Below are 23,246 nucleotides of genomic sequence, written 5' to 3' on the forward strand. Positions count from 1 at the left end.
AAAGAAGAAAAAGCTTGGTTCAAGGGCTTTTCTTCATTTCTGTTTTCTTTCCTCCCCCTTTCCCTTTGTTTTCCTAAGGAACTGTTATTTTTCAGTTTGATTTCTCTCATTAAGTTGAAGTCGGCTGTATCAATCTATTTTTGTTCTGACCTTTTGAGACCATTCATTTTTAAGTGCAACACAACTTTAAAATAGTTAATATATTTAGAAATCTTATTTGTACTATTGTACATGGAGCTGCTCTTCACATTGGTAACACATGCTGAAACCAGGTGCCTTTGTAAGTCTATATAGATCTTTGTTAATTTTGAGTCCTAATGACATCCCCTTTATGGAGAATTTAAAATTTGGCATTAAATATTAAACTTAAAGAAAGTTCTGTAATTGAAAAAGATAGCTAAACATAATGATTCTGAAAGGGGCCACTTCATACTTTTTATTTTATGATTTGGTAATTTTCATAGGAACAACCTTATGTTCATATATAAAGGGCTAAGTGCTAATAAACGGCCTCAAATTTATTGCCATCTCTGTGACCCAATTCATTCCATTTTGCTATCATATTTACAAGAGTATCTTCCCTTAGCACTATGTGTCTCTTTTATACACTCCCAAACTAAACTTAATTTAGTTGTTTATAATTATTCTCTCTCAGATTCTTTTCTATTTCTAGGTAAATTATAAGCCCTGTAAGGTTATTTCTACTTTCATATTGCCCTATACCTCCAGTAATATTCTCTAAGAAGATTCTCAATAATTATCATTAAATAAATCAAACAACAAATAGGATACTTTAGGTGATAATATATTTAAGAAAAAAATGCAATTATTTCACTTAAGACTTTTATAGTATTTGGAACAATTGTGAATTGCTCAATTCACTTGTGCTCTATTAATTATTAAACTAATTCTCATTACAATTTAGTTTCTCCATGAAATCAGTACTTGTCAAGGTCACTAATGGTTTCCTTATTGTCAAATTAAATTGTCAATTCTTAGATCTAATCTTAACCAATCACTTAGTAACGCATCATGTGGGTGATCACTTTCCCTTTCTTAAAACACTGTCTTTCCTTGAGTTTCTCCTCTATCTGGTCAGTCCTTTTCAGTTCTGTTATTTGCTTCCTCCTTACCTCCCTGACCTCTAGAGGTAGAAGGGTCCCAGGACTTAACCATTGGATTTCTTCTCTTCTCTACTTATATTTACTCCCTAGATATGATATCCTCCATCTCTTTGTCTATGTAGTGATAAGCAAATCTATATCTTTAGTCCAGACCTCCTCTCCTCTAAATTTATATTTTAATTTCAATTTCAATTGATGTCTCCACTTAGATAGCTAATATCTCAGTCTTAAAAATTCCAAAATAAACTTTCATTCCAATAGCGCTTCTCCTCCCAAAAGGTATTTCCTGCTCTTCCCTAAGTCTCTTATTTTGGCAAATGGCAATTTCTATCTTTCTGTGTTCTTTCACATTCCACACCTATTTAAGCTAGGAAAAAGCTTACAAACACATAATTAGATCCTTGCTCATTACTGTTCCTTTCTCTCTACTTAAGTATAGTCTATCCCTTTGAGGGCAAATTTTCTTTTATTTCTAATCTATAACATTTAGTTCTAATATATCCCATGCTATCTACTGACTTCCAGTTTAATTTAGCTCATCTAGGAGTTCTACAATAGCACTGCAATTTTAAGGGTCTTATTTTCATGACCAACATGTAAATTTCAAATAAAATTAGGGACATGTACATATTCAGAGCTTAAAGGTAAAATAATGGAATTTCAATTTTTGAAAGGACAAATATAAGCCCTTTAAGTGCTGGAATTGTGTCACAGATGTCCCCATGTTTTTTGGAGGCTAGTTAATCTCATGAAAAGAATCATTAAATAATTATTACACAAATAAATAACTGAATGCATACTTTACTTCTATAAATATTTAGATACTTTTAATCTTAAATCAACCCTTAAAAGCACGTAAATATTTCAACAATTTCAGAGTTGCATATATATATATATATATATATATATATATATATATATATTTTTTTTTTTTTTTTTTTTTTTTTTTTTGCGGTACACGGGCCTCTCACTGTTGTGGCCTCTCCCGTTGCGGAGCACAGGCACTGGATGCACAGGCTCAGCGGTCATGGCTCACCGGCCCAGCCGCTTGATGGCATGTGGGATCCTCCTGGACCAGGACATGAACCCGTGTCTCCTGAATAGGCAGGTGGACTCAACCACTGCGCCACCAGGGAAGCCCTCCTATATATTTTTAAACTTAACAAAAATGTAATTGTAAAGAATTTCTAGTGAAAAGAAAATGGGAAAAGTTATTTCATGTTTCTTGAACTGAAGCTAATATGTGTTTAATATTTGCTTATTTCTGATTTTTAAGTAATAAGTAAAATAATAATTTCTCATAAAAGCAATGAAAATAATCCTTGGACTAGTTATTTCTGTTTGTTTGTATTAGTTTAGTTTATCTCTCACCCTCACCATACTGTGTCAAAGTTTCTGGTTGACTAACCCAACTGTCATTCCTAATATCCTGCTCCCTAAAACCTTCTAATCTAGGGATTTTTAAAAAGCTCAACAACTTCCCCAGTCTCTCTACATCTTGATGTGAATATACAACAAATTTCTAGCCAATGAGAGAAAAGCAAATTTCAGCTAGAGGAATTCTGGGAAAGGAAAGGTACAGCTGATGAAATCTGTCCCTCCTCTTGTGTCCTCAGATGTAATGCTTAGAGCTGCAGCAGCCATCTTACTACCAAAACAGAAAGATAAGAAAATGACATGGATTCTGACCCCGATGTTACTGATCCATAGAACCAAAGGCAATAACAGCTCCCTCACTTCTAGACTTCTGTATTTTAAAGAATAATACATAAAACTATTTGTTGAAGCCACTAACATCGGGCTTAATTTCACTTGTAGCCCAAGTCCTAACCGAAAAAGGAACTATGTCCAGATTTTCCAAGTTTAACTTCTTTTCTTGCATTCAGCTGTCAAATGCATTATCTCTAGACAATCAGATTTTTAAAAACAAAAGATGAAACAGATGGCTCTTCCCTTTTTCAGGTAACAGTTAATAACCCTGGTGCTTCTATTATGTTTGCTTAATTATCACAGTCTCTTGGTTATTTACCAGGCTTTACCTACATCAGCCTTGACTGAATACTCTTATTGGGGGTGGGGTGGGGAGGTGCCCTACACATCTACAAGTAACACTAAGTAGAAGCTTGTAAAGCTTCTTCTAGAATGTAGTTTCTGAGTTGTGGAATTTAAATATGTTGTAATGGACAGCCTATTCATTGCCATCCATTTTCAAATAGTGATAAAATTCAAAAGTACTAAAATGTTTTCATAATTTACGAACCTCAAGCAAATATTGTACTGGAAAATCAATAAAGAGAACATGCAAAAAACAGAGAGTACTTCTTTAGCATTTAACTTGGCAAAACATGAATATCCAATTTTTCTAATTCCTGGGCCCATAGCAGATTGGAAGTAACCCAAAGGAAAAAAAATGATAGGGTGAAGCTGTTTCTATCTCTTTTAAAATACTCTGCAGAGGACTCAGAGAAAAGACAAACAAACCGTCCTTGCAGAGACTTTTGTTCACTGCGCTCCTGTTTAAATAATGTTTTTAGCATAGAATGGATAGCTTTTATATCCTAAGGGGAGGTCTATTGTGACCAAAATCACAAGAACACATTTTAGAGCATCTAACAATGTTTAACAATATAACTCTTTCTTGAACTTATATAAATGCCCAATCCCTAATTAGAACACATTTCTAATTATGGGGAAACCCACTTTTTTCTCAAGCAGTTGCTTAGAAGATGTTATGATTCTGCAGATGTTCTGAATACAGATTTAGAGCCACCAGATAACATAAACAAAGAAAACAAAATCAAACCTAAGTCAATTCAAATAACATTGAAATAATATAATAGCAAGACAACTTTACACTTTGCCTGAAACCATTTCATTTACATGCAAAATAAGTCATTCCTACTAAGGAAAAATAAATCCACATCTACATGAACCAGATTCTCTTCCTAGCTAGAATATTAATTTTTCAATCTGTTGTCTATTATTTTTTATTATTGAAATTACATACACTATTAACATTAGGCTATATTTGATAGTATATGCTGTTTTAGGCATCCAGGCATGGATATTTTAAAATCTCTTTATCTTGTAAATGATCATGAAGGAAATCTAAAAGCAGTATGAAGTTGACTTATTAATTTCTTTTAAATGTCTTGACTGATGCTTATCTACAAAATTTCTTCTCAGTCTTTTAATTTTTCAGATTACATCTTTATTTTTCCATGTGGGAAATTACCTAGGCAAATGGATCACCTTTACTTATAATCATGTCACCTGAGTTAATGCAAAATTTGTTTTTCTTAGGGCAAATAGAAGAACAAGAGATAGCAGTTAATAGGCCTTAACTTCACTACCCAGAAGTGAGTTGGTGACTGGAAAACACCATTATCTCTTTGGGACCACTGATATATTAGTACTTTAATTTTTTGCCAAAATAGTCAAAAACAAACAAAACAATCTAATTTAAACAATTTACAACAGTAAATTTAGGATGATATGCAACAGTCACCAACCTGTAACATTCATTCTAGTTATTCTTTATTATCAGGTAATGATGTCTTAGTAATTAAAAGAGAGCAAGAGGTAGAGAGAGAGAGAGAGAGAGAGAGAGAGAGAGAGGGAGGGAAAAGAAAGGGAGAGGCCCTTTGAAGTAATCTAGAGTTAGTATTTTTTTTAAAAGGTTTAGGCATTGCTAGAACTAAGTTAATTTTTAAGTTTTACTAAATTATTTCAAAACTATATAGGATCAGAGTCATCTTATGAATTTTTGAAACATTAAAGATCCATTTATGTATATCTGTCCATCTAGGATTACTTAAAACCAATTTTTTAAAAATCAACAAACTTTGCAAGAAGATCAATTAAGCTTATTTATCCATCAAGTCCTCTCTATACATGATTGATGACACCATAAAGACAGCAATACATTCATTAGAAGAAATTTTTAAATCAGGCAGTCCTTGGCAACTTTTGGTGAAATCTTTCAGCCATACTTTGAAGGGACTCATCTAATTTTAGATAGGTATAAAAAATTATGATATCAAATTATATATAAATATAAATGAGACTGTAACTCAAATATTTTCTAACTCAAATATTTATAGTTTTATAATTTTTAATATATTGTCTATTTGATTTTTTTGAATAATGATTAACAAATTTGAATGATAAATTGAATATTTCCAATGTATTTTAATTTATGCCAGCTAAACATATTTTTTATAATGCCAGATATACACATATATGTTATTTTATAATTTGTGAAAGACACAAATTTGGAACAATCTATCTTTCAATATAGGATTGGTGGTACATTAATGGTAGGGAAAACAATGCAACTATAAAAAGAAGCTATTGATCTGGAAGGCTGTTCATAATGTACTATTAAGTTAGTAAGGTAAGTTGCTGAATAATGTGTGGTGTTCCCATATCTGTAAATAAACGAAATCCTTTGTTATTATATGTATGTATTAATATATGAGTAAATGTGTAGAAGGATAAACATACATATATACACACATACCTCTATATTTAATACACTGAGCATGTTTTACTTTTGTAATTTTAAATATCATTTTAAAATATATTGAAGATAATAATTAACCTTTTAAAAAAAAGGAAGAAGAAAAGAAAAAGAAATACCTAAATCCCGGCTAGTTTGCTCTAACCATCAGGATGGTGAATTCTACCTTTACTGGCTTTAGATTTAAGAGAGGCACGTGGCACAAATTGCCAAGACAAGAACCATGGTTTGAGGATAAATTTAGTTACATCAATACATTCAGACGCAAATATATTTTATTTGTAAGGGATTGTTCCTTACAACATAATTCCTTACTCAAGAGCATTTCAAGGACATTGAAATAGGAAAAACTAATCCTGATTTCCTGATATACACCTGCACCATTGCACACAAAAAATTGCTGATGTTTGTGATAATGGTGTAATTTGGAGTAATTGTTATATATCAGCATTTTGCAATTATCATTACAGGTATTGAAATCTGTGAATTTCTCAGAACACACACAGGATGCTGTTAGATTCTGATTAGATATTTAACAGTCTTCTAATTTAATGAGTCCGGAGTCATTGATAGCAAACCACAACCTGTTACTTTTCATACAAAAATAAAAAAGGGTGACCTTCAGTTGGATACACATAGAGTAACACATTGCAAATTATTGATGATCTATGAATTAGCATCAGAATATTTTAAATGCAAAAATTAGCACAGTTTATATTTGAATTTTAAAATCTCAGACCATTACTCCCTTCACACATTCACACATACTAAAACATACCCTTCCTCCTTCTTGGTAAGATGGCTTCATCTAAAACTTCAAAGAAAATACAGAACATTAAACAGAAACTCCATCAGCCTTTATCTATTCATCTATCTGAATCTTCTCTACCCTCTATTTCTCTCTCCTGATAAAATGATGACAGGTGTCTTTTTGTCTGCAAGTCTAATCCTTTCACATTTCCTTTGCCCCCTAATTCTTCTAGATTTTTCAGGAAATTCCTATAACTGATGATCTCTCTCTCCTGTGTCTCTACCCTTTCACTCTCTATAAGGCCTTCCAAACCAGACTCAAATTTCATCTATCTTCAATATATCCTTCTCTTGATATTATTCCCTCTCTAACTATTTCCCTAACTCTCTCCTTTTCTTCAAGTGTAAATTTCTCAAACTACATCAACACTAGTTCTCTGTATTTCACAATTCCTATTCATTTTTATTCCACCTGTATATGGAGACTTCCATAGCTGCACATTAAATTTCCTACTTAACATCACTTGGATCTACCAAAATTACCCCAAATTCAACCCATCCAAAAATACATTCATGAGTTTATCGCCGCCACACTGTGTCACATATAAGTTAATGTGTTACCAACATCCATCCAACTTTCCAAGTCAGAAACCTAGTAATAATCATGAAGAGTTTCTTCTCTTAATTACTTCATATCTAGTTAATTACCAAACCCAGTAAAAAAATTTAAATTCTAAATATTTGTTGAATCTTCTCACTTCTCTCCATCTTCATCCAACTTCCTGACTTCCAATTCCCTGCTTATTCACGTCCAATAGCTTCAGCCTCCCACTCTCATTCATTGTACTATTTATGGCACTACCTCCAGAACTTTTATTTCAAGTACACTACTTTTAGGCTAGCAGCTTCTCTTTTTTTAGTTCACCTAAGCTGTTATCTCTACTTCAACAATATTTGATAATATTGGGAACTTCAGGCCATTGACCCTAATGTGTTTTCATTGTACATTCAGTCTCCCTTATGTGCCGACTTCCCTCATTACTCAACTTAATTTTTATGACCTTTGCTATTATCATTTCTTTTTCATATAGCCTTAATTCATTGGTCTCTACCTCCTGGCTCTAGTAGATACCTGGCAAAACTCCACTTCTTCCAGTTACAATGTATGCACAGTTCCTGCTCCTTTTTATGGCCAACTTCTCCACTTGCATACTGAATTCCATCCCTTCTGATAACTAAAGAAAATTTTGCCTGCAGTTGTTCATTATCTCCTGAAATATTTTTTTGAATCATTCCCATTATCTTACAAATATGTTATAATGCTTCCCAACTTAAGCAAAACAAATAAACAAAAAAAACTTTATCTTGATTTCATATTCTCTATTTGCAGCAAACACCTTTTGAAAGCTTTCTCTGTACAAGTTGTCTCTGTTTCTGTCTCCCAGCCTCTTCTTGAGCCATTTCAAGTCAATCCATTTTGTCGCCACCACTCCAATGGAAACTGCTCTAATCTTTTCGAGTTTCCCCCATAACCTCCATCTTGTCAGATAAGATGGTCAATACTTCTTCTCTATCAGAATTAGTCTTAGCCTCACTCCCCTTCACCTAGTAACTTTCTTCACTTGGTTTCCAGAATTCAATTTTTCCTGGTTTCCTCCTACCGTCAATTTCTCTGTCTTAATCTCCCTCGTTATATTATATCCTTCTCGTCTCTTCTGTTCCTTAAATGATGGAATATCCTAAGGCTCATTGCTAAGTTTTCATTTCCATCTGCACAGTATGCCTGTGCAATCCCATCCAATGTTATGGATTTAAATATGATTGATGATTCAGACCCCTCTCTTGAGCTCCAGAGTGTTACAACTATCTGCCCATGCAAAATCTTCACTCAGATTTCAAGTAAGCATCTCAAGCTTATCACACCCCAAAAAGAATTTATTTTCCCCACCAAATTTGTTCCACTTCTTCTTGAGTCTTTGTCTCAGTTTATGACATCACCTCTCACCCAGTTGACTCAGATCAAAAACCCAGGTGTCATCTGTAATATTTTTCTATTTTACCATCCCAACATCATCCAATCCATTTACAATTTTCCTCATAGTAAATAAAAATGCAAATAATTATAAAATGATATTAAATATTTTACATCTTTTACTGTACTGTAAATTTTATATTAGGGATTGTGTTAATTTTTTTTTCATTCTCTCCTCAGTGCTTGACGTGTAGTAATTATAATGAATATTTACTGGCTGGTTATTGTTAAGTAGCATATATAGAAGAGTGGGTTTTTTCTTATCATTTCAGAAAACAAATAAAATATGGTATAACTGCCACTATAGAAAAGATTAAAACAGAAACTTCACCTATGTTTATTAATAAATGTCTTAGATTTGTCACTAATGTATTAATATATAAAAAAGTAAGAATATATTTATATTGTGTTACCATCCTACATGAGTATATGCTTAGAACATGGGAAATATTGATATATTCTCACCAAGCAGTGCCAGGTACATTGTTAGACTAAAATATGCTCTGTGAGGACAAGCATTATAAAATGCTATCCATCAGAGGAAGGCTAAATAGGTAAAAGTCAGGACTAAGGGAAAGACAATGGGTGAAACTATTTTAGTAGGCTATAAAATATTCAATCAGCCTCACCATAGGAATAACTCTTAACTGTTCTTCCACTTGGGAACCAATCTAGTAGAAAGAAGGAAATGTGGTTTTTAGAATCAATCACACACAGTTGAGCTCAAATCTTTGCTCTTCCACTTACCAGCCAAGTGATTTTTTGTAAATTGCTTAATTACTCTGAACCTGTTTCATTTGTTAGATGATAATGGTGATAACTATTTCATATCATGAAAGTTAAATGTGATAGTGTAGTGCACCTGATAGACATATATTAGAATTTTTTTTTAAAGGATGGCAAAAAACAAGCTCTAAGTCTGAGATTTTGGAAAAAGCAATGCTATTCTAAGAAAGAAATAAGAACTGGTGTTTTGATTTTTCCATTGTTCCTTTCTTTCTTAGTGCATAGAACAATGGTGGCATTTACTCTGGGATTTGAACTTGGGATTTGAACACTAGGATTTGGGATCCAGAGGTTTAAGAAACAAACAACTATGGAAGTAGATTTTGCTTTTTTCATTTAAAAAATCGTTGTTTTTTTTTTTTTTTTCCCTTCAACAAGTAAACTTTTTATGGTAAGAGGTTTTGTTATTGCTATTCTATTTTAAATTCTACTAAAAGTAACTATAATTATTCCATAAATGACTCAAGCATATGGAATGCTTTACTCTGGGCACAGGAGCAGAATGCTATGAAAACTGCAATGGCTACAGTCATTCAGTGTTTATTAGAGGTGGGTTTCCCTTTCGTGATCATTCTTTCGTTGGCTATGAGTTACTGTGAATTTACTAAAATGAAATTATATCATTTTTTGGTTTGGGGGGGATAGTAGCAAAGAATGCAATCACTGTGAGGAATTTCATTGGTAAATCAGAGTGCTCTCTGTTAATTAGCTCCTGCCTACATACATAGTATAAAAAAATAATTGTATGTTTATGAAAGAATGATTAGTTAGGGAATGTGCTGAGGTTAATAAGAAAAAATCATGAAGAGAGCAATTTAAGTTAATATCTACATATCATTTTACATAACCACATCACAGAAGGGGGTCCCAGTTAATTAGATTCCTTTAGTTAAATAGGAAATGTGAAAAAAGAAGATACTTAGGGTCTAATCCAAGGTATGCCTGAGTTATATGGGAGAATAATTTTGACCCTTTTCTGAATAGACATATATATATATGTCAGGCATAAAAATAGAAACTTTGACCTATACCTAAGAAATGTTTCTGCTTAAGTATTGTTCATTTATGACCTATAAAAATTGAAACAATATTTTAATAGAAATATTGGCCACAAAATGCAATTTTAAGAGAGTCTTTGCAATATAATTCCATGTCTCTGAGTGATTTTCAATTTAAAAAGTAGACAATACTCAGAATTCTGAATGCAGACCCAGATGATCATATTTTAGTCTTCTCTTGTAAGTTTCTAAGATCTGTGGGCACATATAAATCTACAGATATATGCAATGGGTAGAGGCAAACAGATGTTTCTCCTTAGCTCTGTCTGACTCATCCCATCTGCAACCTATCAAAAATGGTAAAATAAATACCCTTTTGTGAACATGAAAAACCGTTCCCTCCATCACTCTCATTGTGCTCAAAACTGTTACCAAAATATTCATAGGAAAAAGGCCTACTACCTCTCCGTCTAGATATCACATTCTAGAATCAAAATCTGTGAACTCCAAGGTGAGGAGGTAAGAAAAAAAATTAGTTTCTGTTTATATTAAATTTTTATTCTATCCCTTTAAATATCTATCATAAATCCTATTTATATAACTGAATAGGTGAGTGTGTGATGAAAGGTTTTCCTTGGTAAGAGTATTCCAAGTTTTATGACAACAGCTCTAGAGTAGTGTTGTGCAACAGATATTGCAAGCAAATGGTTATTTAAAATATTCTAGTAGATGTATTCTTAAGAGATGAAATTAATTATGATAAAATTTTATTTAACCTGTATGTCCAAAATTATTAGCATTTCAACATGTAATCAATGCAAAATTTTAATGAGATATTATACATTCTTTTCTTCATACAATGTCTTTAAAATCTGGTATACATTTTACAATTACAGCACATCTCAATTTGTTTTAACCATATTTAAAGTGCTCAATGAGCACATGTGGCTTATGGTTACCATATTGAATGGGGCAGGTCTAGAGCACTCTTGGGGAAGACTCACCCGTCTGATAAATAAATGGAAAGGCAATAAACTTGGAGTTAACATCGGGGCAGTTTTATTCTAATTATACTATGAGTTACTGCTCACAAATGCAGTATTGAACACCTGGAGCCAATGTGCACATTGAGACCTTACCTTATAGAAAATAGTTATACAAAAGAACCCTGCTTTTAAATGTACAAAAGAGCCCTGGTTTTAGTTCTAAGACAATACTTTAATTGCTTGCTTTTGGCTCTTTTTCAGACAAACAAGAAATAAATTATTTGAAGGTAGCAAAACAAATTTCTCTCAGACTTAAAGGTGTTCTTATATGGCAAAGTTGCATAGGACACAGAAAATAAAGTTCTTTTCTTGCAGGACAAGAAGAAATAAGAAAGGGAGCATTGAAAGTGCTATGGTAGGTAAAGTAGGCAGAATTCAAAGATGGCCCATAGGATTCCAGCCTGTAGTGTATAAATATACATTCACCCAGTTATTCAATCAAATACTATTCTGGGTGTGCTATAAAAGGATTTTGCACACGTAATTCAGGTCCCAAATTGCTTGACCTTAAGGCAGGGAGACAATCAGGTGGGCCTGATCTAATCAAGGTGCCTTTGAATTTGGGTCTAGAGGTCAGAGAGGTAAAAATTAAGATTCAATAATGAGAAAGCTGGCACACTGTTGCTGTCTTTGAAGATGGAACAGGCTACATGACAAGGAATGCCCAAGGCAAAGAATAAGCAATGAAACAAGAGCCACAGTCCTATAACTGCAAGGACCCAGATTCTGCCAACCACCTGAGTAAATGTGGAAAAGGACTCCAACCTCTGGGTGAGAACATAGCCTAGAGAGCACCTTGATTTCAGCCTGGTGACATCCTAAGGAGAGAACCCAGCCATGTCTATACTTTTTTTTTAACATCTTTATTGGAGTATAATTGGTTTACAGTGGTGTGTTAGTTTCTGCTTTATAACAGTGAACCAGCTATACATATACATATATCCCCATATCTCCTACCTCTTGTGTCTCTCCCCCACCCTCCTTATCCCACCCCTCTAGGTGGACACAAAGCACCGAGATGATCTCCCTGTGCTATGTGGCTGCTTCCCACTAGCTATCTATTTTATATTTGGTAGTGTATGTATGTCCATGCCACGTCTCTCACTTCATCCCAGCTTACCCTTCCTCCTCCCCATGTCCTCAAATCCATTCTCTACGTCTGGGTCTTTATTCCTGTCTTACCCCTAGGTTCTTCAGAACCTTTTTTTTTTTTTGGATTCCATATACATGTGTTAGCATAAGGTATTTGTTTTTCTCTTTCTGACTTACTTCACTCTGTATCACAGTCTCTAGGTCCATCCACCTCACTACCCTCAGAATGGGAGAAAATATTTGCAAATGAAGCAGCTCATGAAGCTCAATATAAAAAAAAAAAAAAAACCCAATCCAAAAATGGACAGAAGACCTAAACAGACATGCCTGTACTTTTACCTATAGAACTGTATTTTTGTTTGTATTTCTGTTTTTAAGCTGCTAAATTTATGGTAATTTTTTATATGGTAATAAAAAACTTATATAGCAAGTGAACAATTCATTCACTTTACCTAACCACAAAGGTTTTTTTTAATCCTTACCATTTTAGTTATCAAATATATAATCCAGATTTATGATATTTTGCATTTCAAAATAGGTCTTGAGGGCAAACTCTGATAGTTTTAGATGCTAATTTCACTAATACTGTCACAATGGAGAAGTTTAATACATTCACTGTTATATAATTATTCTGATGTTTTTTTCTATAAAACACTGAAATCATTTCACACACATACTAAGCATGATTTTAAGGATTAAATAGCAGGAGTAGGTAAATGATCAAAGTTATATGCTATATGTGGTAACCCTCATCATTCTATAGCATATTAAATTCCAAGATATTCAAATAGTATTTGGGTGCTGACTAGATGAGAAGGCATTACCTTAGGACTTCCAATAATTCACTGATAACTTTTGTGTCAGATGTTAGTAAGGGACTAGGTCAAATGCCATTTTTTACTATATATATATATATATATATATATATATATATATATATATATACATATATATATAACTAGTTGTTTAACATTTATGTCTTAGTCATTTGAAAGCATGAAGTAATTTTTCTTTATTAGGAAATACTTGTTCATTTTTCCATATCTCTTACTTTTTCACTTCCTTTGTACCTTGTCAATGTATCTCTATATATACCAGCTACAGAAATGTTTTCAATGGGTTTATATTTTTAGTTGGTTGTAATTTAGACAGCTCTTAGTCTGAAAGATATTAGAAATAAAATATTATGAAATAAAATTTAATATTCTAGTCTACTAAAATCCTGAATAAAAATCCTGAGTAATATCGATGACATACTTATACCTCTAAATTGTACTCTATAAGGAAACAATGCCAGGGGTTGAATATTGGAAAAACACATGCAAAGTACTTTTAAAACTGTAAATATCTGTCTAAAGAAAGGAGCCGAGGCTTCAGGAATATCTTTCATTTTTTTGCTTCCATTTTTAATAAAACACATTGTATTGTCAGTAATGAATTTCAGTGAAGCTTAAGATATTCTGAGATAACTGACTGAAGGCAGTCCTGACATCATTCTAGATCAGAAATTAATAATTACAAACACCATAATTTCTATGCTGTAGCAAGATGCTTATGGGAAAGAGTGAAAAAGTATTCATAATGGTTCCCTCAATCCACTGAATTTTTGCTCTGACTCTTAACTAGTATAATAAACATCTTCCCAGTCCAATAATGTTATCTTTAGATTTTCTATTACAGTTCTAAAGTCAATGCTCTTAAAATCTCTTTTGACTTTCAACTGTTTCTGGTCACATTTTTACAGTCAGTGGTTTTGAGTTTAACATTAATGTTTCCAGGATCTGTAAAAGCTTTGTAACAATGTGTGGGCATTTTGGTATCATTATAAAAGCCACTCATGCAACCTTGTGCCACTAAATACTTTTGTTTAAAATAACCACTTGAACTGTATCAACAGGAATTAACAACAACTGATCTGAAATGTTTTACTCTTACCTTATGCTTCTTTGACAATTTTGGTATTTTATGAGTACTGGGAAGTGTGGGACCCAAATCAGCTGGAAAAGAAGAAATTCACACACTTTCCTTCACCTCTTCGAATGCTCTTTAATTCAAAAGCAAATTTAATGTCTGGAACATGGTGGACTAAGGATAGACTTACAATAAAAAGCCTGTGTACTTTTATTTATTGTACTTAGGGATCATAACACAACTGCCACTCAAATAAGGTAACTATCTACAGGCAACTTTGACCGTTCGATTTGGACATAAGAATTAAGTTCCTTGGGGGCAAAACAAAGAAAAAGGATTGTGCCATTTGTGAAAGTGGTGCCAACAATATCACATCATCTCTCTCATATATCACACATGGGTCACACAGCTAAAGAATAAGCCGTTATGTGACCTCTTAGGTAATAACCACTATATCGTAAAGTAAAAGTGTGACACAGGCATTAAAATGTGACAGGAATATAAAACGTTTCAAATATCTGGCTATATGAGATTTAGGGAGTTAAACTAAGTTCAATTACCTTATTTCACATTGTGAAGCATTCAGGATAATTGAGTTGAAACAAACAGCCAGATAAAAATGCTTGAACATATATTTAGTAGTTGTTATAATTTCTGTCACAAATTCAATAAAAATTATTAGTTTACAGTCTGAATTGCTAGCTAAGAAAAAAATGCTTTGCCAAATAGAGACTTTGCTTGATGAGATGAACACGTTTAGTCTCTAATGGAGTAAGGATTTTAAAAAATCTTTGGATATATGTTTGACAAAGAAACTAAAATAGAATCGAATACATTGTTTATCAGAGTCTATATGAAAACAGCATATATGCAAGCTAAAATAAATAGCATACAAATAATAATAATAATATTAATAATAAACTTTTTGAACATATTTCTTCATAAGATCCTTGATGGAGAAGGAAGAGCATCAAAGCTAAATGCTATTTTTAAGGCATTTATTTCAGATAAGGAAAGAATGGAGACATTTCAAAATATCAAGTATTATTTTCACTATAAGTAGCATATTCTAGGAGACTACAGGTAAAAAAAAAAAAATTCTATACTATCCTATCCAATCTTCCTGGAAGAAATTCCAGCAGCAGCCTGTAAGGTAAATCGAGTGTGGAAAACCAATTCGCAAATTGCAGGCTCGGGAAAGAATAACACTGCTTAGAAAATGAAAGTCGATCAAGATTGGAAACATTTCACCTGCTTTCATTTAAATCTTCAATTTCTTTTCTTGCTGGTTTAGGAAATAGAAGATAGCATAATGGGGCAGTAGGGAGTATGAACTCTAAATATCTTGAAATGGCCATATTGACATGATCAATGTAATTTTCTGTAACTAAAAAAAAACTAGGCTGTGGATAATCTCCCAGTTAAAGCATGGTTTATGAAACTTAAACATTATTTTATATGTTTTTGTCCTCCTATTATGTAAGATTTATTTTAATCAATTCAGACAGAAGCTTAAAGAAAACTGTGATGGAATTGGAAAATGGAAAATGATCTGAATATTACTAGACTAGTCACCTGCTTTCAATTAAATATATACCCACCCCATTTCAGAGAGGTAAGCATTTACTGCAATACTAAGGACCTGAAAAAGGAGGTACCTGTTACTTTTACTTCTCACCCAATCCATATCAAAATCCTCTATGGTCATAAATACTATTCCAAAGTGTCCAAGCTAAATCTCCCAAGTAAATTCCAAATTGCCTTATAAACAGCCTCTGGCAAGTCAATCAAATCTAACAGGTCAGTACAATTGAAGAACAGAGTCACATTGCTTTAAATTTAAGTTCAAAACAGGTATTAATTAAAGATATCTAGAGTTTTCTGAAAGGAACAATTAGCTACCTACTACCAATTCTTTGAGATCATTATACTTAGAAGTGTGATATAAAATTTAATTACTTAAAACCTGAGAAATTTTGATACGTTAATTCCATAGCCATTGAACTATTGGATTAATGCCCTGATATAAAATACTAATAGAACGCAACATCATGAGGTTTTTAAAAAGACTGTTTTGTTAATATTTCAACTAGAGTCATAAATATCACCAGTGAACATATACTAGATAATGGCTCCTTTGCATTATCTCATTTAATCTTCACACCAATTTTATGAGGTATAAGGATTCTCATTTTAAATATTACCATTATTGTCCCCATTTTACAGATAAAAAGTATTGTAGAGTCAACACTTGAACTCAGGCTTTCACATTCAAGAACCTCTGCTCTTTACCTGTACAACGGCCTACAGGTGATTTTTCATTGGAATGATGGGCTGAACTGTACAATCTATATGTTGCTACTGGTCATGGTCACCTATTTATAACAAAACTCATCTGAATTAGGTGTATTAGTCTGAGACTATAGGGAATGGCCTGGGAATCTATGCAAACAAGAGGACTGAAAATTCCCAAACCACTTTTGTTTAACTGTTGTAAATACTAAATCTATAAGATATACACTATGATTTTGAGTTATATAACCTCAATTACTATCATTGAAAACCACAAGTCACCCATCACTATGGTTTTAACTCTTTCTCTGTCTCTGCATATGCCTCTGCCTATGACCTACTGTCAGTGGTACCAGTGGCCCTCACTATGACAGTGATTCTCAAGATGAAGAAAGAAATGTTCTCCCTTCCTTCAAAGGACTATCAAAGAGGTAGAGGGACACATCAAAGCTCCCTGGGTGACTCTGAGAGACTTCCCTCCCCCTAGAGGGGTATGTTCCTCCATCCTCAACATTTAAAATATTTGATATCTAGAGAAATAATAAGTAATAGCATTTATTGAGTGATTTATTTAAACCAGGCACTATTTTATAGACTCATTCAATGTTCATAGCCAATTTATGAATGATATTAATATTCCCATTGTATAATGAAGAAAGTTAAGCTCAGATAATATAAGAAACTTCCTTAAGGTCACACATCTAAAAAATGGTAGAACCTGACTTAAAACTCAGAAAACTGAATTCCAAAGACATCACACTTAACCACCATACTACATCGCCTCTTGTTAATTGGCTGTGATAATTATCAAAAAATCATCAAAACAAATGTGAAAACATGCTTCAAAGTGATAGTACAGTGACTCAACCAAAGGCTCAAGGAGGAAAAAATATTTCATGTATATAGGAACAATCTAAAATAGACGCTAGTTTATAAAATTGCAGTTTGGGCCTTAGGTTCTCTTTCCCTCCCTCTTTCTCTCTCTGTCTCTCTCTATTGATTGTTTTTCCCATAATTTGACCTTGCTCTGAACAACTGTACTACCTGGTCTTGATTGTGCCCAAATGCCAAAGTGCCACTGTTGTATAAGTCACTTAACTATATCACATTCCTTTTTTTTTAGTTTAATTGCTCTATTTACTTCATTAAAATAATTTGTTAATAAGACATTTCACTCATTTGACTGTTTTAAAAACATTTAAAGGCAAAAATACCATATTACTGAAAAAAAAACTACAAGTAAATTACATGACTTAGATGAATCTCATAAATATAATATTTAGCAAAAGAAGCCAGATGTAAAGAGGACACAGTGTATGATTCAATTTATACAAAGTACAAAAACAGGCAAACTGACCTATGTTGTTAGCATTCAGGGCAGTTGTTACCCTCAAAATGGAACACAAGAAGCGATTCTGGTTCTGATACTATTCTGTTTCTTGATCTGGCTGATGATTACATAAATGTTCCATTTGGAGAAATTCACTGAGCTTTACACTTATGTTTTATGTATTTTTACACTATATATGTTATATTTCAATCAAAACTTTACATGAAAAGGCAGTGTTTTATCCAAAACAGTTGCTTTGCTAATTGTAATTTAGTACAACTTTCTCTCTTCCAAAAGATACAATTAATTTGTTTCATAAAGAAAGCTAACAATATTTACACATAACATTGTAAAGTTACTATTTTCCTAAATATGAGATGTTTTAAAAGTCAAATTTATTGAGGTATAATTTATATACAGTACAATTCATTTTTTTAACTGAATGACCATTTTTGACAAGCCCATACATTTGTGCAACCATCACCACTATCAAGATACAGAACAGTTCCATCATCTCCCCAAATTTCCTTATGACCTTTTGAAGTCTAACTCATCTCCCACCTCCCAGTTCCTGGCAATACTGATTGCCTTCTGTCTCTATAGTTCTTCCTTTCCAGGAATGCCTTATAAATGGAATCCTATACTATGTATTCTTTTAAGTCTAGCTTCTTTCATTTAGCTTAACGTTTTTATTTTTAAATAGATCTTTATTGGAGTATAATTGCTTCATAATACTGTGTCAGTTAATGCTGCATAACAAAGTGAATCATCCATATGCATACACATGTCCCCATATTGCCTCCCTCTTGAGCCTCCCTAGCATCATCCCTATCCCACCCCTCTAGGTTATGGCAAAGCACCAAGCTGATCTCCTGTGCCATGCTGCTGCTTCCCACTAGCTAAATATTTTACATGGTAGTGTATATATGTCGCTGCTACTCTCACTTCGCCCCAGCTTTGCCCTCCCAGCCTATGTCCTCAAGTCCATTTTCTATGTCTACCTCTTTAGTCCTGCCCTGCAACTAGGTTCATCAGTACCATTTTTTTTTTTTTTAGATTCCATACATATGTGTTAGCATACAGTATTTGTTTTTCTCTTTCTGACTCACTTCACTCTGTATGACAGACTCTAGGTTCATCCACCTCACTATAAATAACTGAATTTCGTTTCTTTTTATGGCTGAGCAATATTCCATTGTATATATGTGCCACATCTTCTTTAACCATTCATCTGTCGATGGACATTTAGGTTGGTACCATGTCCTGGCTATTGTAAATAATGCTGCAATGAACATTGCAGTACATGTCTCTTTTTGAATTATGGCTTTCTCAGGGTATATGCCCAGTAGTGGGATTGCTGGGCCATATGGTAGTTCTATTTTTAGGTTTTTAAGGAACCTCCATACTCTCTCCCATAGTGGTTGTATCAATTTACATTCCCACTTATTTTTATATTCTTCCTAACCTACCTGTTAGTCTCCTAGTCTAATTTTATTTTTTACTTTGTTACTGCTTTTTTTTTTCTTCTTTTGCTGCCTCAGGCGGCTTGTGAGATATTGGTTCACAAGCCCGGGGTCAGGCCGAAGTTCCTGCATTGGAAGCTCCAAGTCCGAACGACTGGCCTCACAGAGAACCTCAGACCCCAGGGAATATTCATTGGAGTGAGATCTCATGGATTTACTCATCTCAGCACCAAACCAGCTCTACCCAACAGCCTACAAACCCCAGTGTTGGAAGCCTCAGGCCAAACAACCAGTAAGACAGGAACACAATCCCACCCAACAACAATAACAACAACAACAAAGAGACAGAAAAAAAATATGTCACAGATGAAGGAGCAAGGTAAAAACCTACAAGACCAAATAAATTAAGAGGAAATAGGCAATCTACCTGAAAAAGAATCCAGAGTAATGATAGTAAAGATGATCCAGAATCTCGGGAATAGAATGGAGGTACGGATTGAGAAAATACAAGAAATGTTTAACAAAGATCTAGAAGGACTAAAGAACAAACAAACAGAGATGAACAATACAATAACTGAAAGGAAAAATAAACTAGAAGGAATCAATAACAGAATAACTGAGGAAGAAGAACTAATAAGTGAGCTGGAAGACAAAATGGTGGAAATAACTGCTGAGGAGCAAAAAAAAAGAAAAAAGAATGAAAAGAATTGAAGACAATCTCAGAGACCTCTGGGACAACACTAAACATACCAACATTCGAATTATAGGGGTCCCAGAAAAAGAAGAGAAAAAGAAAGGGTCTGAGAAAATGAAGAGATTTTAGTTGAAAACTTCCCTAACATGGGAAAGGAAATAATCACCCAAGTCCAGGAAGCACAGAGAGTCCCATACAGATAAACCCTAGGAAAAACACACCAAGACACATATTAATCAAACTAACAAAAATTAAATCCAAAGAAAAAATATTAAAAGCAGCAAGGGAAAAACAAAAAATAACATACAAAGGAATCCCCATAAAAATATCAGCTGATTTTTCAGAAGAAACTGTAAGCCAGAAAGGAGTGGCAGGATATAATTGAAGTGATGAAAGGGGAAAACCTACAAACAAGATTACTCTAACCAACAAGGATCTCATTCAGATTCGATTAAGAAGTCAAAAGCTTTTCAGAGAAGCAAAAGCTAAGAGAATTCAGCACCACCAAACCAGCTTTACAACAAATGCTAAAGAAACTTCTCTAGGTAGGAAACACAAGGGAAGAAAAAGACCCACAAAAACAAACCCAGAACAATTAAGAAAATGGTAAGAGGAACATACATATCAATAATAACCTTAAATGTAAATGGATTAAATGCCCCAACCAAAAGACACAGACTGGCTGAATGGATACAAAAACAAGACCCATATATATGCTGTCTACAAGAGACCCACTTCACACCTAGGGACACATACAGACTGAAAGTGAGGGGATGGAAAAAGATATTCCATGCAAATGGAAATCATAAGAAAGCTGGAGTAGCAATACTTGTATCAGGTAAAATGGACTTTAAAATAAAGACTGTTACAAGAGATAAGGAGGGACACTACATAATGATCAAAGGATCAATCCAAGAAGAAGATATAACAATTATAAATGTTTATGCACCCAACATAGGAGCATCTCAATACATAAGGCAAATGCTAACAACCATGAAAGGAGAAATCGACAGTAACACAATAATAGTAGGGGACTTTAACACACCACTTACACCAATGGACAGATCATCCAAACAGAAAATTAATAAGGAAACACAAGCTTTAAATGACACAATAGACCAGATAGATCTAATTGATATTTATAGAAAATTCCACCCAAAAGCGGCAGAATACACTTTCTTCTCAAGTGCTCATGGAACATTCTCCAGGATAGATCACATCTTAGGTCACAAATTAAGCCTCAGAAAATTTAAGAAAATTGATATTGTATCAAGCATCTTTTCTGCCCACAACACTATGAAATTGGAAACCCATTACAGGAAAAAAAACTGTAAAAAACACAAATACATGGAGGCTAAACAGTGTGCTACTAAATAACCAAGAGATCACTGAAGAAATCAAAGAAGAAATAAAAAAATACACAGAAACAGATGACAATGAAAATACGATGGCCCAAAACCTATGGGACACAGCAAAAGCATTTCTAAGAGGGAAGTTTACAGCAGTACAATCTCACATCAAGAAACAAGAAAAATCTCAAATAAACAATCTAACACTACACTTAGTTTAATGTTTTTGAGATCCATCCATGTTTTGTGTATGTCAGCAGTTTGTTCCTTTCTGTTACTGAGTAATGTTACAATGTATAGATATACGACAATTAAAAAAACATTTGAGTAATTTCCATGTTCTGGCGATTTTGAATAAAACCACTACAAACATTTATATATAGGTTTTTGTATAAACATGAGTGAAATATTTTGTTTTTTAATTCTAACTTGTACTTTCACCTGCACAAAATATTTTCTACACTGACTTTAGTCTATAGTAATTCTTATGCCTAGGGAATATATCAACCAGTTCAAAATAACATAAAATCAGAAATTGAATCAAGTAAAAGAAACCTCACAAATAGATCAACTTCTACAAATTACACTCTTAAAAATATTTTTTGCAATCATCTACATAATTAACATAAAGACTATTAAAGCTCTAGATTAATATTTTAAATATTGTTTAAATTGTACAAAATTAAAAATCAATGATATTACTGATTTGGACTCTACAATCATAATGAATAAAGGAAGAATAGGTAAGAAATGTGGCTTGAAAAGTAAAGGGTTATATGCCTCTTTCAAAACTCCCTGATTTAACGTATTATAAATTTCACCCAACTGGTTAGTACTTTTTTATCCATGATAACTGGGAAAGGATTTGAGTGACAAAATGGAAACATGGTAGATGTTACCTAGCATGTTGTGGTAAAGTGGAATGGCCCGTCCAAAGGTAGTAAATGCAGTCATGACTAGTGGGACCGCTACACCTGCAGGCAATTACAGAACAGAAAACATCATTCTCCATTCACAGTGGCATGCACACACATGCACCAGTGCTCACACATGGAGCCTTGGAGGAAGAACATGGGAAGCAAGCACACCAAGTACCTATCCATCAGGCCGATGCAGTCTTCAATACTTGAGCCTATGCACCTGCAGAAGATCCAAATTTTAAAAATACAAGGAAAGAAAAATTAGTCATTTTTAAAAAGAATATATAAGACAAATACTGATTGTGTCAAACTCTTAATTATGGTTATTAGACAATTTATGAATATCATGAATTTAAAGCTAGTGAGAAGGTTACTATACTTGATGGATACCCAGAAATAAATTGTAAATACTACACAAATGGAATGCAAAGAAACAAGTCCACAGTAAAGGAAATTGTACTCTGTTTCTGTGGATAATTTCCAAGCACATATTGCTCATTTCTAATACTTTACATTCATTTGAATCATTTGTGATATTATGTCTTGATGAATAACTTGATATTTCAATGGCTATAATTGGTTTCATGTATACAGTTTCTTCTAAAAGGCTTTAAGCTGAAGCAAAAAACCAAAATCAATAAAAAGAAAATGTGAACTATTCAATATAATATAATAACCTGATGCTTAATATTCACTATTAAAGATTGATTTTAGCAGAAAATGAGTTAAAGTGCTTTAACGTTATTCTCATGGATACTTTACACAATCACATTATTCCATTCCTTGGTTGTGACTGTCTTTAAAGCATACTTATCCTTAAACATGAATTCATTTAACAAGCAAATTAACTGGTTTCACCATACTGCAGTTTATCTTGATACTTGCTTTTAAAAAAGCAGTTCCATAACAGTCAAGTGAAAACAGGTTTTTATTTTTA

The 23,246-nt window shown here is 33.2% G+C and overlaps 1 protein-coding gene across 9 annotated transcripts in view; it reads right to left on the reverse strand.

Annotated features, from left to right (window-relative positions):
• ERBB4 (erb-b2 receptor tyrosine kinase 4) overlaps positions 1–23,246 on the reverse strand; it is a 1,132,189-nt gene that overhangs the window by 255,849 nt on the left and 853,094 nt on the right. For 5 of the 9 annotated variants that reach the window (XM_067026813.1, XM_067026810.1, XM_059053751.2 and 2 more), the window contains 2 exons: positions 22,485–22,529; positions 22,289–22,363 (listed from right to left, as the gene is read on the reverse strand). In XM_067026813.1, coding sequence (XP_066882914.1) covers positions 22,289–22,363; positions 22,485–22,529 — 120 coding nt within the window. The remainder of the gene's footprint in view (positions 1–22,288; positions 22,364–22,484; positions 22,530–23,246) is intronic. The other 4 variants (XM_067026811.1, XM_059053753.2, XM_067026812.1 and 1 more) reach the window with 2 other exon arrangements.

This window comes from Kogia breviceps, chromosome 2 (assembly GCF_026419965.1).
Source record: "Kogia breviceps isolate mKogBre1 chromosome 2, mKogBre1 haplotype 1, whole genome shotgun sequence".
NCBI lineage: Eukaryota > Metazoa > Chordata > Mammalia > Artiodactyla > Physeteridae > Kogia > Kogia breviceps.